The sequence below is a fragment of the Pyrus communis genome, chromosome 2, assembly GCF_963583255.1.
Source record: "Pyrus communis chromosome 2, drPyrComm1.1, whole genome shotgun sequence".
In the NCBI taxonomy this organism is placed as follows: Eukaryota; Viridiplantae; Streptophyta; class Magnoliopsida; order Rosales; family Rosaceae; genus Pyrus; species Pyrus communis.
In genome coordinates this window covers 16951966-16967533 of record NC_084804.1, presented here as the reverse complement: position 1 = coordinate 16967533, position 15568 = coordinate 16951966, and the positions used below count along the sequence as shown (strand labels likewise).

Sequence of the window (15568 nt, the reverse complement as noted above, 5' to 3'; positions counted from 1 at the left end):
TGTCTGTCTTGTGTATTTAGACATGCGAGCACGCCCAAGTTCGGTTCATTTAAATCTGAAATAAAATGAGTATTAGTATTCACTATCTCACCAAATCAATACGAGGTGGTTGGTTTTCTTCCCCCATTATAAGAAAGTCTCGCTGCAGATGTGGATTAGACCAGTTGGCTGGCAGTGTGTACGCTTTCTTACATTCAAGTTCGAACCTCTATAGATTAGAGAGAGCTTAGGATATTATTGCCATATTGAGAGAAAAAAAAGACCTAAAAAAATTAAAATTCATGCTTGCCCTTAGATCTACTCCAACACTTGGAATAAAACTCAAAATTTAAGTTCTAAACTTACTCCAACTTGCTCCAACCTTGGGGCAAATATGAGTTTTAATCCAAAAGTCATTTCTGGGGCAAATTAACCTAAGATCTCCCTGGATTAGTGGGGCTGGGCCGTTATATATGTGTACATTTTTTTTTTTATATTTATAAATTCACTGAATCTAACAGCTAAGGTCTAATATGATCAAATCCAACGGTAAAAAAAATGATATGACGGTCAAACTTTAAATCTAACGACTAAAGTATTAAAAAAAAAAGTCTTTTATGTATTTCATATTCTTTCATAGTGTTTCACAAGTTTCATGGTATCGGTTTAGTATTTTTCAATACTTATCGGAATCTAAATATTTTTAAGTTAAAATGTTCGTAAAATTAAATTAGGATAGTCTACATATTTTTTTCTTTTAAAAAAGTTACTTTAAGAAAGAAAAAAAACTATACTAAATTCATCTTTTAATAATTTCGTGCTAAAAATTTAACCCACAAAGATTGGAGGAGAAAAATTGTTTCTGGGTTAAAATTTTTTAAGTTTGAACTTAAAGGTTGGAGATGGTCTAGAAGAGCTAAAAGTGCTTAGTGCTTTGTCTAATAAGGTCCTTACTCCTTTCTATAAAAGTTTTGTTGCTTTTAAGTTTTCAGCAAAAGTGCTTATAAAGCCGAAGCGGTTGCACAGAGGAGTTATAACGGTACGGCAAAAGACAAGAACCTGGGTAGGGTGGAAGCTGCAGTTACACATTCTCCACTTGAGTTGTGCTATACTAATGCCTTGCAAGACAAGAAAACAAAGGGATGCTCAGAAACAGACTCACTTCAGATCATAGTAAAATACGGAATGGATATAATACGTGAAAAATACATACATGTATTATTCGGCAACTTTGCTAAAATAGTACTTTGAAAAATTTGGCCTTTTTTTTTTTTTTTTTTAAATTTTAATATTTTATTTATCATTTCTTCAATAATATGCTACATATGCATATAAAAAACGTGAATTTTATGTGTCAAAATAACGTGTAGTAAACGTACAAGATACGTATATACATGTATAATACGTTGAAGTTATAAACAACATGCAATATAACTAATAATTAAACGTGTATGGAAAAGCAGAAGTATTACTGAAAAATATGCACATGTGTACAATACACATATTCACTAATTATGCTTCAGATACACATTAATCAATCAATCTTGCATTTTTTTATTTCTAAAAACAATAAATATACTCTATTCTGTTTTTCCTTCCATTTTCTACCATCGGAACTCAAACAGGTGCTAAACAAACGGTATCAAAATAGTACACAATGTGTTTCCAGTTTGAATCTTAGTGGTACCAGAAAGGTTGCTGCAATTTCCTTGTTAATCATCTCTGTAACACCCAGACCCAGAAATTTAAAAGACCCAACGCCGCTATTCTTCTTCCTCTTCCTCTTCTTTTTATGTACCGTTCGAGTCTCTTCTGGGATGACAGAAAAAAGAGAACCAGGAAGAGCTCAATAAAAACTTCACAAGACCAAATGGATCGAATTGACCCCTCAGCCAGCTTTCGACGTTCTTGCCACAGGGGGTAGGACAACTGAATCAAGATTTGCAGGGTAAGGAGTCCACAGGCCTAAGCCTCCCCTACTTTCTATCAAACCATTTTTCGCATTGGCCTGGTCCCAATCTTTACCCTTATTCGAAATAGTTCCATTCCCCTTGAGCTGATTCCAACTTGTTACCCACTCTATACGAGAAGAATGCTCCCTTATGTGTGGATGCAACACAAACAGGGAATTGTACTCGCAATTCGGAAACATAAAGAACTTAAACAAACCCCCTAACCGGTACACAACATAACCAAAACTCAGTTGGTCTCTTGGTGTGAAGAGGTGGACCTCATTGAACCACAAGCAGCTAAACAAATTACTCATCGCAGTATGTTCCCGTATGATAATGGCACCCTCTGGTACATCTGCATACAATAGCTTCCATCAATACTTTTAATAAATAGTATTATACCAGTACATATGTAGATAGTATTAGACATTCACTTTGTCGGCAGGTGCCTGTTAACTTGAAGCAAACAAATGACAACTCAAAATCTACGGTGTTCCTTCTTACCACTAACGGTTTTCTTGGTTGGATCCCACGACTCCAAACCCTCATAACGATAAATTTTCATGTGTAGATCAATAAGAGGTCGAGCATATCGCTTCCTCCGCTTGTTTGCATCAGCCTCCTCGTATATACTGCGATGGTGCTTGTGCTGAGAAATGGCAAATGTATGCTTCCCACGCCATAAATATCTGCAAATCAAATTAGATCCCTTGATAATAGCTATATGCGCACAAACAAATATAGAGAATGAGAAAGATAAAGTCGATTTATTACCTTTCTAAAATTTGCAATGGATCAACCATGAGCTCCATTTTACCATCGATCCAAATGCTATACTGTGCGTTAGGGTACAAGCGGTGGGTTAATATCTTGGGGACCTTCCCATTCCTTCTTGGCTCATCATATGGCGGATGCTTCAACAAAACAAGACGCCAGATACCAACCCATTTTCCCCCATCATTATCCTCTCTGACAGTGACATTTTCCTTGATAAAATTAAGAGATGTTTCATCGACCGCCATGAGAAAACAGAAGAGCTTCTTAGAACGAGGACTTAAATCTGAAGGTTGATGGGGAACATCATAACCATCAAAAATGCCTGATGCAACCACAAACCTACATTTCTTGGCATATTTGATGTCTGCAGGAGCCATTTCAGCACCACCGTTTCGAATAAAACCACAGTGCACCTGCAGGATATAAACATTAACCAACTCACAATGGAGAATGGAAAAAGAAATACCCCTTAAACAGACAGAAAAAGAAGAATTCGATAAATAGGAAAGAGAAACACTACATTAAGTTGACAATTTTCTCCATATCCACCACCATTATTTTCGATTATTTTAACATACTTGAAACATGGGTAAACTACAGTTTATTTATAAGAAGTTGCTAAGGAAGTCGGGCCCTATAACTCTTTTACTTCTGATACCAAAACAAATAATTAAAGAACACGCTTTGATGGAAGATAACAGAGTATTGATGTTTGTCCTTACCTTCATGTCTGATTTTAGTCTAAAACTCTCCTCTCTCTGTGTCCAATTTTGATGTCCTCCGAATAGTGGGGATGACTGAGTTCCGCCAGGCAAAATCTCATCTTCCAAAACATAGGTTAAGTTTTTGACAATTTCATCAGGAGTTCTTCCCTTTGGAATTTTTATCTTATCAGGATCACTGACAACAGGAATCGGACAGCCTATTTGATATGAAAACAAACAACATCATTAAATAAAACTAAAAAGTTATCAATAATCCAATGAAAAACTATTTTAATGTTCTTACGGTGTTGCGATTGTCCTTTTGGTACAAACCCCAGGGAGTCTAACATGGAGAAGACCTTGCTCTCTTTGTTACACATAGCTGCAATTCAAGTGGATCAAACTACTAAGAACACATATCTGTTTGCCTCAAATTAAATAACAGACACCTTATTTACAAAGCATGCGCTGACAATATTAGCACCTATTGCAAGTTGTACCAATAATATTGACAAAACGCCCTTACTATTGGACTTTAGGGGAACTATTTGATACTCACAAGTTGACAACTATGACCCCTCATACTACAGGAAACTTTAAACCAACAATAGCGATACATTCAGCATTTGTTCATGTATTTCAAGCCAGACCTTTACAGGCTTACTAAAATATGTTACCCTGACTCATATAATTAAGTTTTAATTAAAAAAAATCATAATAAAAATGTTTTATCACCTATGGTATGCAAAGAATTCCTAAAATCCACGGTTTGATATCGCTAAGATGTATATGAATACCAAAAACAGTAGATATAAACTCAAGACTTTTCATTTTTTGGAACAGGGCACCAATCAACTAGCCTACTTCAAACATTGGGCACAGCAACAAAAAACATGTAAAGCTCAAGCTCTGTGTTTATAAAGCATGAACTCAAACAAAGAACCCAAAGAACTTAATGCATAGTTCCATCAGAAAAAATTACGATACCTGAGAAGAAAGAGATAGAAGACTGGCAGGACCAAACATGAAATAATGATGCGAGGAGAATTAGTAGCATCCACAAAATGCCACCTACAAGAACCAATCGAATAAAGCCCTTCTTCCAAACGATCTTCATGGGATAATCCTGCGGCACCCTTCCCAGAGGAAATCCCTCTTCAACATCTGCACCACCAGCACCACCAAACGACTTATTCACATTTTTCATGCTAAACAAAATTTCTATTTCATCGATCCAAGAATCAATGCTACACCAAAAACCCACATCAATATCTTTAGCCTCAACAATTAACATGATACAATTCACAATGCACAATGGGACGACGTTAGGCTTTGCTTACCTTTACTGTGTTGGTTTAAATTACTCCTTTCTCCCCTACGATGTGTGCGAAAAGACACAGACCGCGGACTCTCTTTATCCATAATCAACCACTACAACTTCTCACAACTGCAGCAGAATGCATACATTACTACCTTTTACATCTAAAGTAAGAAACACAATCCAACACTATCACCATATTGATTAGCATTATATTATACTTACCAAAAAGCCTCAAAAAACGAATTGAGATTAATATTGGCGAACACAAATCGAATCCAAGCGAATTCCAGATCTGGGTTACTCACAAAATTGATCGAGTTAATCGGCTGCAATTCAAGTTTGGTTTTTGAATACTGAAACGAAATCTTGGGTTGTGAAAATTGACTTACAGATTGAAGATGGCGTGGTTGGAACCTCTCCGCAGAAAAAGAAGCTTCAGGATTTGTAAAAAGAAGAAAGAACCGCAATGTGGGCGGTAAATACAAATTCACTCAAACTTTCCAGAATCCAAAGGGAAGGGATTGAAGCCAAAAGCTTGAAATTTCAAAACCCAGATCAAATCTCAGCCGCAGATGCCACCTGAAGCGCGAAAGCAAGCTCCTTTTTCTTGTTTTACCTTAAAGAAAGCACCTTTTTTTCTTCTGGGTATCCTCCAGAGATTAAGAGCAGAAATTTAAAAACTTGCCCAGATTGAATTAATTCGGAGAACACAGAGTGATCGAGAGAGCAGAGGAGAGAGCAGAGGAGAGAGAGAGAGAGTATAAATCTTTGTTTCTTTTTCACTTTGCTTGGGGATGGATTTTTTAGTAATTAGCTGACGTGGCCTTTTATGAAGGTTTAGATTCTTGATGGACGGCTCAGATTAAAAAGCAACTCAATGATGTGAACTTCCAAGTTTTCGGACTTGTTCAGCTTGTATGGCATTTTACTTGAGAATACTCCTCTTTTTTTTGTTGCCAAAATCCCCAAATGTCATTTGTTGCCAAAATTACCTGAACTTCCAAGTTTTCAGATTTTGATAAGAGTGAAATGCAAATGGGGGTGCAACTCGGACGGGTTGGGTAGGTTAGATGATCAACCTAATCCTAACTCAACTTCCATAATTCGAGTTTGGATTGGATTTAGATTAATGTGTGTTTAGTCTGTTTGGATTTAATTAGGTTCAGTTTTACATGAGTTGGGTTCGGGTTCGCCCAACTTTATTGAGTTTAATTTTATAACAACTTATTTTGGATGACTTTTCAAATCTTTAACCAAATAACGTCAATATTAGTTAAAATTTCATTGATACATCATCATGCATACAAAAGTTAAAACCAACAATTTGGAGACTATTTTTAATGTTTCAAATATTCAAAATAGAAATTAAATTAAAAGACCTATATCAAAACTTTAACCAAAAGAAATGCAAAATTAGCACTATTAATCATTATCCATATGAAAACCGACAATAAACTTCAAATATAGTCATTCCAAAACTTATACATAACTTATATAATATGAAGTGGTATAGTTAATATGTACATGAGTGAATTTAAGCTCAAAATCGGGTTAGGCATGGACGAATTCGAGTTTACCCAACTCAAGTTGCACCCCTAGATACAAAACACCATGGGCCCTAGTTTTCACTTTTCAGAGGGCACTTTAGGAATAAGTCTTTTAGAAAAATGAAACGTTTCAATTTTTTTTTTTTTTTTTTTTTTAACAAACGATATTATCTACATTAAAGGAAACGTGGGGAGCTTAACCTCACGATGGGTTAGCAATAATGTGGTTCAAATCCGCCTTTGGCGAGAATTGAACTTAAGACCCCTTACTTACAAGTGAAGAGAAATACCACTAAATTGTAGTATTAACTGGCCGAAACATTTCAATTATTGAAAACAAGTCAAGAATTTGCTTCTCAATGAATTTCAAGAAAATTTAGGGTCTCACAATGTGTTACGTGTATACGAAATATTCATTAATCCCAATAGGCCTGGGTGTATATGGCATTTTAAATAAAAACCTATTTTGATTTAACTTAATTATATACTTTTATTTATTTTATCATCTTAAAGACAAATTTAAAATTGCTTCCGATATCAATTTTCTAAAACTGCACCCTTTTGAGTTAAGAGACGGATAAATAGACAAAGACGATGAAAAATTATCCAAAATTTTATACAACCAACCCCAATACATGGAAAAGGAATTAAACCTTGATCCAAAAGCAAAAATTAAGTTTGAAATGAAGGGTAAGAAACACATAATTAAGTGAAAGCAGAGTGCAAATTCAAATAATCCAATACAACATGTTTGATTTAGATTCTACCTGTCTAGTATGAAGGCATCATCCCTGTTCTTGCACTCCTTAAACCCTCTTTCAAGCTCCCCTAAATAGCATTGGATTGGCCAAATAAAGGGCAATAACCTTATATATGAATGTGTGATTGAATGCTTCTGTAATTGAATCCAAGAGATGAATACAGAGAGCAACGTACTCTCCATTTTCAGAAGTGTGATCTTTGATGGAAATGCAAAATGGGACTAAATTGGTTGGTCTAGAAACATCTAAATTATAGTAGTCTTTTCTAGAAAGGCTAGAAGCTACTAAAATGTGTGGGCATTATGCAAGGTCCGAGTTGGTGGCAGTGCATAATCAATGCACTAGCTAGAAAGTTCTAGCCATGCTTAGACCAACAAGCATGCCTATAAATATGTGTGCTTGTTGTGTAAAGCAAGAAAGAAGCAAAAGAAGCGAGCAAGGAGCTAGAAGTGAGTGACAATCAAAATGAGGAGTATGAGTGTTTTAGAATTTGTCTTTACAAAGATAGAAAGTGTCATAACTTTTAAAATTGTGTCTTGAGAGTTTGTATATTTTAATATTTTGTGAGTGTAATACAAGTAATTTGTTTACTTGTTTTGTCTCTCTAACACTTAAATATGAGAGTTGTGTACTCTAATTTTCTCATCAATTGGTATCAGAGCATTACGATCAGAAACCAGCTCTGTTGAAACTTCCAAGAATCGTAAGAAGTTTAGTACTTCACAAAATTGCTGACTAATCTTGTTTGGCACATCGAAATTCTGCTGGCACGATGGAGATCTTCGACTTCAAGTGGTTGGAGGAATCAAGAAGCTTAACAACAAAAATTACAACACCTGAGCAATGTGCATGGAATCTTATCTACATGGTCAAGATCTTTGGGAGATCGTCGGCGGTAATGAAGTTACTCAGCTGGTAAAAGACACCAATGACATTTTACATAAGTGGAAGATCTAGGCAAGAAAAAAAATGTTCCTTATGAAGACCACAATTGAAGAAGAATTGTTGGAGCACATAAGAAAAGCCACTATACCAAAATAAGCATGGAACATTTTCGCCACACTCGTTTCAAAAAGGAACGATATAAGGCTACAACTTCTCAATAATGAGCTATCATCGGTGTCACAACAGAACATGACAATTACTCATTATTTCCACAAGGTAAAGTCCATACGCCATGAAATTTCTGAATTAGACCCAACTGCTGTCATTTTAGAATCCAGGATAACACAAATAATTGTCCATAGTTTGTGACCCAAATACTGAGGCTTTATTGCTGTTATACAAGGATGTCCAACTCAACCATCACTTGTTGAGTTTGAAAATTTATTTGCCTATCACAACTCATTCTTAAGAAGCTATAGCCTTGTATCGTTATGTTTTTAAAAGATTGTGGTGAATGTGTCCCATGCTTCTTTCGGAGTTGTGGTTTATCGTATGTGCTTTTTCAATTGTGGCCTTCAGGGCAAACATTGTTTTTCTTGCCTTGATCTTCCACTTACGTAAAGTGTCGTTGGTGTCTTTCATCGGCTGAGTAACTTCATTGCCGCCAACGACCTTCCAAAGATCTTGTCCTTGCAGATAAGACTCCATGCACATCGCTCATGCGTTGTAATTTTTATTGTTAAGGTTCTTGATTCCTCCAACTACTTGAAGATCACCCATTGTGCCGGCAAAATTTCGATATGCCAAACAAGATTAGTCAGCAAGATTCTGAGAATTGACGGGAAAATTATAGTAGACAAATCTAATATTTAAGTGTTGGAGAGACAAAACTAATAAACAAATTACTTGTATTACACTCACAAAATACTAAAACACACATACTCTCAAAGACATAATTTTAAAAACTATGACACTCTCTTACTTTCAAAAAGCTAACTCTAGAAACTCACACTGCTCACTTTGAGTGTCACTCACTTCTAGCTTCTTGCTAGCTTCTCTTGCTTCTTTCTTGCTTTACACAACAACGCACATATTTATAGGCAGTTTCCCGATCTAAGCATTGCTAGAACTTTCTAGGCAGTGCATTGATCATGCACTGCCACTAACTTGGGCTTTTACATAATGCCCTAGTAGCTTGTAGTCTTTCTAGAGAAGACTACTATAACTTAGATGTTTCTAGACTAACCGACATTGTTGTGCATGAATTCTAGAATTCTTTAGTTTATTCTAGATTTGTGTAAAACTTTTAAAGGGCTAGGGTTTGGTTTCTTTAACGATCTTTTCGTCACACATGCGATTGTTTGAAGAGTTCATTGAGACAGCTTGAATCGGAAGTAAACAAGTGTGCAGAAACCAATGTGGATCCAAGTTTTCAGATTTGTTTCACTTTTATGGCATTTTCACTTGTTGGGAGGTAAGGAATGGAAATCGGATCCACACGGTGATGGATTCATGAATTTTTTCTTGGCTGGGCGAGGCATAAAAACTTGTGCGATGTTCTTGCTTAGGCTTCCTTGTTAGTGGGCGGATCTTAGCGATGGTGGCAGCGGAGGGATGTTGAGAAAAGAAGTTTTGATGGAGAAATTTGTGCTAAGTGGGTGAATTTAAGTGAAATAAGTATAAAATGGAGGAAAAAAGCCAAAACTTACTACTCTTTTAGGGCTTGTTTGGAAAATGCATTTAAAATGATCGAAAGTGCTTTTGGTAAAAATATTTTTGGAACCAATCCTTAGTAAAAACACAAGAAAATCTTGGAAAAGTATTTAAAGTGCCTTCCGGAAGAAGCTAGTTCTTTTAAAACTCAAAAACATTTTCTCCAAAATGCTTTCAATCATTCTCAAAGCATTTCCAAACGAGTCCTTCATTATCATAAAATGATAAAAATCAAAATTAAAAGTTATCTCGACGCAATACAGAGTGAAGAAAAAGGGGAAAACTGCAATACAGAGTGAAGAAAAGGGGGCAAACTGCAATTTCCAGTAAGTTAATGGAGACAAGGGCTACGTGCTCAAGCACCACATGCTCTACTTTGCCTTCTTTGCAAGGTTCGAGTTTCGCGACCGCTTTACTTGATTACAAGCCAGGAACTCACCATCGTCTCGGATAAAACTCCACCAAATATAAGTTAGGGGAATCGTGGTGGCATGCCAGGCAGCATGAGCATCCAAGAATCCGTAATATGGAGGGAAGTAGTAGATTTCTAGGAGCATTGCAAGGCCTACCCCCACTGCTACCCACCCACAGCTCCGACGTGATGGATGGCGAGTGACGCCAGTCCAAATTGCCCAAAGAAGAAGTTGAACCACCGCCATGACAACACAAATCTGCATGTTCCACCCTGCAAAGTGTTTTGATTAGTTAGGTCAGATCATTCCACGTGATATTGCCATGCACGTCAAGAAACTACATGTTACCAAAATTATTTGAAGATTAAAGGAGGTGCAATTGATCAACATTCTCTCTCCCTCTCTCCAACTATACATTAATGAAAAATTTTAGTACAGTGCCATACAGTAATCCAGTTTGTAGAAGTTGAGATACAATATGTGGGTGGTTACGAATGCGTGCAGTGGAGCAGCAACCATCACTCTAACGGCGTCATCTTTCACATCAAAACTTCTTGGTATGGACAGAATAAGCGAGTACCCAAGTATTGCCACTGCACATGAGTAGTCTAATTTCTCTGTCAAATCCACGGCCCCGTAGTTCATTAGACACATTAATGATCAAGAAATGCGCTAAGCGACCAAACTCTCCCATTTCCCACGTATTGTAATCAGAATAAAACTTACTTGCTATGGAAAACAGCACTCGCAAACCAGGAGGTTAATGATAAGAGAGCATAGATGTGCCATAAACTAGCATAACAATAGTATGTCTTCTTATCTCGTCTCAAGGGCAACTTGTTGTATAGAAGGATGAAAAAGGATATCCAACCATGAAAACGCATTGCAAGGTTGAGCACAGAGAAAGCTACGGAAGCAGGCTCCTAAAAAGGATAACGTGTCAAGTAGCACCAACCACAGAACTATGATACATACCTTTAGAATATATTGTAAAAGAAAATGCTGTCAAGGCAGGTAGTCCAAAAAAGGCAAACCTGGATCCCGTAAACGCGCTTGAAGGGCCATTTACCATGATATTTGACAGGACCGTTCCCAGCTGCTTCTCTTTCTTTCTCTCTGTCAACCATACAATAGTAACGGCAATCAGTTTGGCAATCCCATTGTTTCCACTGCTGATAAAGAGGTTCTTGCATGTACCATGGACTGTCAACAGAGGCCCCATAGGAAGAGAAATTGCAATGTGGAAAGCATCTCTGTGCTACACATCTGGTTTCTCCACATTCTTTTAGACAAGCCCTAAAATTGCAATTAATCATAAATCAAGTTCCAAATTCGCAATGTGAAATCTACATGACAAGTTACAAGTGAAGGCAAAATAACAAAATGTTGATTCCGCCAAAGAAATAATACTCAAGGAACTTGTACAACTTGGGAATAATCCAATTATTACAAATTAATTTCTAGCAAGGTACTTACCAAAAATAATTCCAACTGTGTAATAAAGATTGGTAAATTAGTTTTATGGAAGCTATTTAATTCAAGGGATGTTATGTATTAATTCATCCACTAAATTACTGATTAGTGAATCACCATATAGGAATTGCGAACACAAATATTTGAGGGAAAAGAAAGCTCCCTGTTCGAAATTCAAATGAGCACTAATTGCTAATAACGGGGAGCCTCACACCCTGGAACGGTGTGGACGAAAACTGGCCCTTTCCAATAGAACTTCCAATGAAGACAAGCAATCTAGCCATTCAGGATTCAGCTGAAATTTCAGTCATTTGGAAGACAAATTGTGCATGCTAGAATAATTTAGTAGGCTACACTGTGTTCTAACTGATGAACAAGAAGAGGTGACAAGATACAGTTTTTAAACTTTAAACAAATACGAAAACCCTCAAAAAACATACAAGTTGCATAACTCAATATGAACCATAAAAGAATATCTAAAAATGGATAAAACAATTACCTAAAGCGCGGATCAGCATCCACCAGCACCGGCATTTAAAACTGTGAAGTTGACAGCCCATGACACCACCACAAAGAAAGCAACCCAATAATGCTTTAACATCTGAACATAGAATTGCTGATTGATAAGAGTCTAAAGGTATCAAAACTGACCGCTACAAGATGCCGAGATCTTCACTACTTCAGTGCATCACAATGCCATGATGTGGGTTAAACAATCATTTAATAATAAATAACATCATCATAATCTTTTCTGATATCATTCGTTACAAAAACCAACCTAGGCAAGAATGAAAAAAAGGAAATTTACAACCGTATACAGCGAAATGTCTGATCTTTTTGAAACTGTATCAGTTTAATTGGGTGCTGAGAAATTATTGACGGCTGTGATCGGAAAAACCATGGATGCGCGCGTACCTGGAGGGGCAGGATCGTGGCGGCAGAAGAGCGGTCAGCAGAACAGAATCGGAAGAGGGTTCGACATTCTTCGTTAACGCGAGAGGGTGAGCAGCTCAGGTCAAGTCAGGGGACGACGCTCAGGTGGTTTTTCAAAATTTGAGCGACAAACCAAGAACCGAACCAATCAAATCCAAAATCGAAAATTTTGGTTTCGTTCGGCTCTGTCGTTCCGGTTCATTACGTTATTCAAAGCCCAAGTTCATTCCGTCATGTCCTGTCCAACCGGCCCACCAAACTGGCCCGGCCTTACACTCTTGATGGGCGGTTCAGATTAAACGCAAGAACTTGCTCGTTCATTGGACACACGCGACACGCGCAATTGAATTGGGAGGGAAAAGGCAGATTAGGGTTTGGATTTCCTAGCTGAAAGTAAAATTGGGGATTTCGAAAATTGAAGGAAGAGGCCGGAGGAGAGCGCTGCCGATTTCCAATTCGAAACGCATTCGGTAAAGGTAAACTTCTGAACAAAGTGTTTGAAAGAAATTTCTGCTTCTGAATATTTCTGTACATTTCTGTGGTTTTTCATGCCTTCGATTTTACTTGTTTTGACCTCCATTTTGGATCCAATCGCCTCCTGCTGGAAACTGTTCTCTAGTTCTATTATATATATAAAATAGGGTTTAGTGAAAATATATATATATATATATATATATATAAAGAATTATTAGACAAATTTACTGATTGCAATCATTTCTTACCCTAACAGTGTATTGTGATTTTAGGGTTTAGATATGGATGTCGAGGTTGATCACTATAAGGTTCTCGGCTTACCTTCCGGCGAGGAAGGCGCCAAGCTTACAGAGAATGATATTAAAAAGGCATATAGAGCGAAGGCTTTGGTGTTGCACCCAGACAAGAGGCCCGATGATCCCGATGCCCCGGCCAACTTCCAGAGTCTCATGTCATCCTATGAGATACTCAAGGATGAGAAGGCCAGGAAATTGTTTGATGATTTACTCAGAGTTAAGAGGGACCAGCAGCGCCGCCATTTGGAGCGCGATGCCAAGCGACAAAGGATGGTCTCTGATCTTGAAGCAAGAGAACGATCTGCCTTTGCTCCGGATGCGGCTGCCAGAGATAGAGCAGAAGAGGAGAGAATCGCTAGGAAGCTTAAAGAAGAGATTGAGAGAATACGCAAAAAGCATGCGAAGAAAGGGGCGGCAACTGCTGCTGCTCCTAAGAGAGAGACTGGTGGAGTTGGCAAGGAAAATGCGGGTGGTGCGAAGATGGGGTTGGATGAGGAGAAGATGCTTAAAGTTTCATGGGAAAATGTTGGTGAAGGTTATACGGCAGAGAGGTTGAGAGGTTTTTTCTCGGAGTTCGGCAAGGTTGAAGATATTGTCATCAGGGGCAAGAAGAAGAGAGGTTCGGCTCTTGTTGTGATGGCGACTAAAGATGCAGCTGTGAGTGTGCTATGATTTTTAGATTTGCTCTTTATAATTTGAACGTCTATTTTCTTAATGTGCCTTATGATGTGTACTATTTGTAGGTTGCTGCAACAGGAACTCTGTTAGGTGATCTTTCTAATCCATTGCTGGTTATACCTCTTAAACCAGTTTCAGTGACTGATGCTCCACCGGTTCAGAGGCCTGAGGAGCCAGATCGACTTAATAATTTGGTTGGGGCTGGATATCAATCATTTGAAGATTCTGTTTTGGAGAAACTCAAAAAGGTTTGACTTGGATCAACTTTTCTTTATACCTAATCTAAAGATTGGAATTATCATGACGAGACATAATAAAATTTTACTTGCCATGTTCAATGTGGCCTCTTTTCTTTCCTTATCGAAAAGAGAAGTTACCTCTCTTACTTTTGATTGTACCGTCGCTGCTGTTGTATTTTTGTAATTAGATGTTTCTGTCATACAATTTTTGCATCTTATCAATTTGAAGCCGAATATATGTTAATTAACTGGATCATTCATGGGCTATTATACCTGCTTGTAGTTGTAGTGTTAAAAGGACAATACAGTTGCAGATGCTCAATTCTCTGACAGCAGTTTTATATTTTATTAAATCTTGATCTGCACTTACTTCAGTTCTGAGTCTTTGTCTGGTTTGTCTAATGTAGGCTGGGCAGAAGGACAAATAGTATTCGTTATCCCAAAAGCACTATAAGGTTCTCGTCTCGCGAATGGAGCAAAGGGAAAGCTTATCATTTCCCCTGTGGTTGGAGCCAAGGTTGCTCAAGGCCTTTGAAAACGGTTGTTTGGACCTGTATCTCTTAACCAAAATCTATTTGTGAAAACTTACAAATAGGGAATTCAGAACATCCTCAAATAAAGTGAAGATTAAGTGTCGTTAGACCAAATGATCAGCAGGTAGTGCTTTTCACTGTTAATCCTCTGCTTCTATATATTCCTTGTTCATTAAGCAGATTTGAATGTTTTATATTTTGTTGGGAAAAGTCATTGCCATTCTGGCGGCCGGATCTTATGATACAATATCATGTGTCGGTTTTTCATCACATTATGTTGCATTTTAAATTCGAATGTTACGTGGTGGTAATCTTTCCATGCAAGTCGCTCTCCTATTAATTCAAAATATCATGTATAAGTTTCTTTCCTAATGAAGAAGTAAACTCGTGGTTGTGTCCTGATGATTGAGGACAGGTGTCTGAGAGTTGGTGGTGCTTGGCTTGTAACTATGTAGAGTCAGCTCTCTTTAGGTTTAATAGCTTCACAAAAAATTGGAATTTTATTCGTTCATAATTGTTGCAAAATGAAAAAGTTGTATTATTAAATTTAATATACTAACAATTAATAATTTAACCTACTAACGCTGAGTTAAAAAAAAATAAAAAATCGTACCATTGCATTTTCATTAGAGAAGTATGATATTTTTAAAAACATGGTTTTGAAAATTCCGACCCTTTTCAAAGAAAAAGAATTGGACTTTCAAATTTCTTATGTGTTTCTCAAAATGATAATGATATTGGGAAGATAAATCGAACTTAAAAACTCTAATGCGAGAGTTAGCGCCCTTGATCGCTTGAAGTACTTACCCTTTGTTCACTTTTATGTATATTTATCTATTTAACAATGGAATCATTGATTGTGCTTATGGGAAGACCACATGTAGTTCTGG

At 37.2% G+C, this 15568-nt stretch overlaps 2 protein-coding genes and 1 pseudogene across 4 annotated transcripts; 1 reads left to right on the top strand and 2 right to left on the bottom strand.

The window, feature by feature from the left end:
* Nucleotides 1-1512: 1512 nt before the first annotated feature.
* Nucleotides 1513-5466, bottom strand: LOC137726508 (probable hexosyltransferase MUCI70). Its single transcript, XM_068465442.1, has 8 exons — nt 5123-5466; nt 4753-4859; nt 4400-4576; nt 3717-3794; nt 3431-3630; nt 2706-3121; nt 2436-2620; nt 1513-2286 (listed from the first exon to the last, which is right to left on the bottom strand). Exons 2-8 carry the CDS (start codon nt 4832-4834, stop codon nt 1868-1870), a joined length of 1557 nt encoding a protein of 518 aa, XP_068321543.1. The 5' UTR covers nt 4835-4859; nt 5123-5466; the 3' UTR covers nt 1513-1867.
* Nucleotides 5467-9826: 4360 nt separating this feature from the next.
* LOC137725583 (uncharacterized) lies at nt 9827-12609 on the bottom strand (annotated as a pseudogene).
* A 174-nt stretch (nt 12610-12783) lies between these two features.
* LOC137725581 (uncharacterized) lies at nt 12784-15192 on the top strand. Of its 3 annotated transcripts, none has more exons than XM_068464314.1 (4): nt 12784-12934; nt 13205-13885; nt 13972-14154; nt 14553-15191. In XM_068464314.1, the coding sequence occupies exons 2-4, from the start codon at nt 13214-13216 to the stop codon at nt 14571-14573; spliced, it is 876 nt and encodes a 291-aa protein (XP_068320415.1). In that variant the 5' UTR covers nt 12784-12934; nt 13205-13213; the 3' UTR covers nt 14574-15191. The 3 variants fall into 3 exon arrangements, with proteins under 3 accessions (XP_068320415.1, XP_068320417.1, XP_068320416.1); XM_068464316.1 differs by having other exon boundaries at nt 12794-12934; nt 13212-13885; nt 14553-15192; XM_068464315.1 differs by having other exon boundaries at nt 12803-12934; nt 13189-13885; nt 14553-15192.
* Nucleotides 15193-15568: the final 376 nt, after the last annotated feature.

Coding starts and splice junctions, on each gene's coding strand:
- LOC137726508 (XM_068465442.1), bottom strand. CDS start 4,834: ATGGATAAAGAGAGTCCGCGGTCTGTGTCTTTTCGCACACATCGTAGG. Junction 3,795..4,399: donor TTCTATCTCTTTCTTCTCAG/GTATCGTAATTT, acceptor CTTGAATTGCAG/CTATGTGTAACAAAGAGAGC. Junction 3,631..3,716: donor AAAAGGACAATCGCAACACC/GTAAGAACATTA, acceptor CATATCAAATAG/GCTGTCCGATTCCTGTTGTC.
- LOC137725581 (XM_068464316.1), top strand. CDS start 13,214: ATGGATGTCGAGGTTGATCACTATAAGGTTCTCGGCTTACCTTCCGGC. Junction 13,886..13,971: donor TGGCGACTAAAGATGCAGCT/GTGAGTGTGCTA, acceptor TACTATTTGTAG/GTTGCTGCAACAGGAACTCT. Junction 14,155..14,552: donor TTTTGGAGAAACTCAAAAAG/GTTTGACTTGGA, acceptor TGTCTAATGTAG/GCTGGGCAGAAGGACAAATA.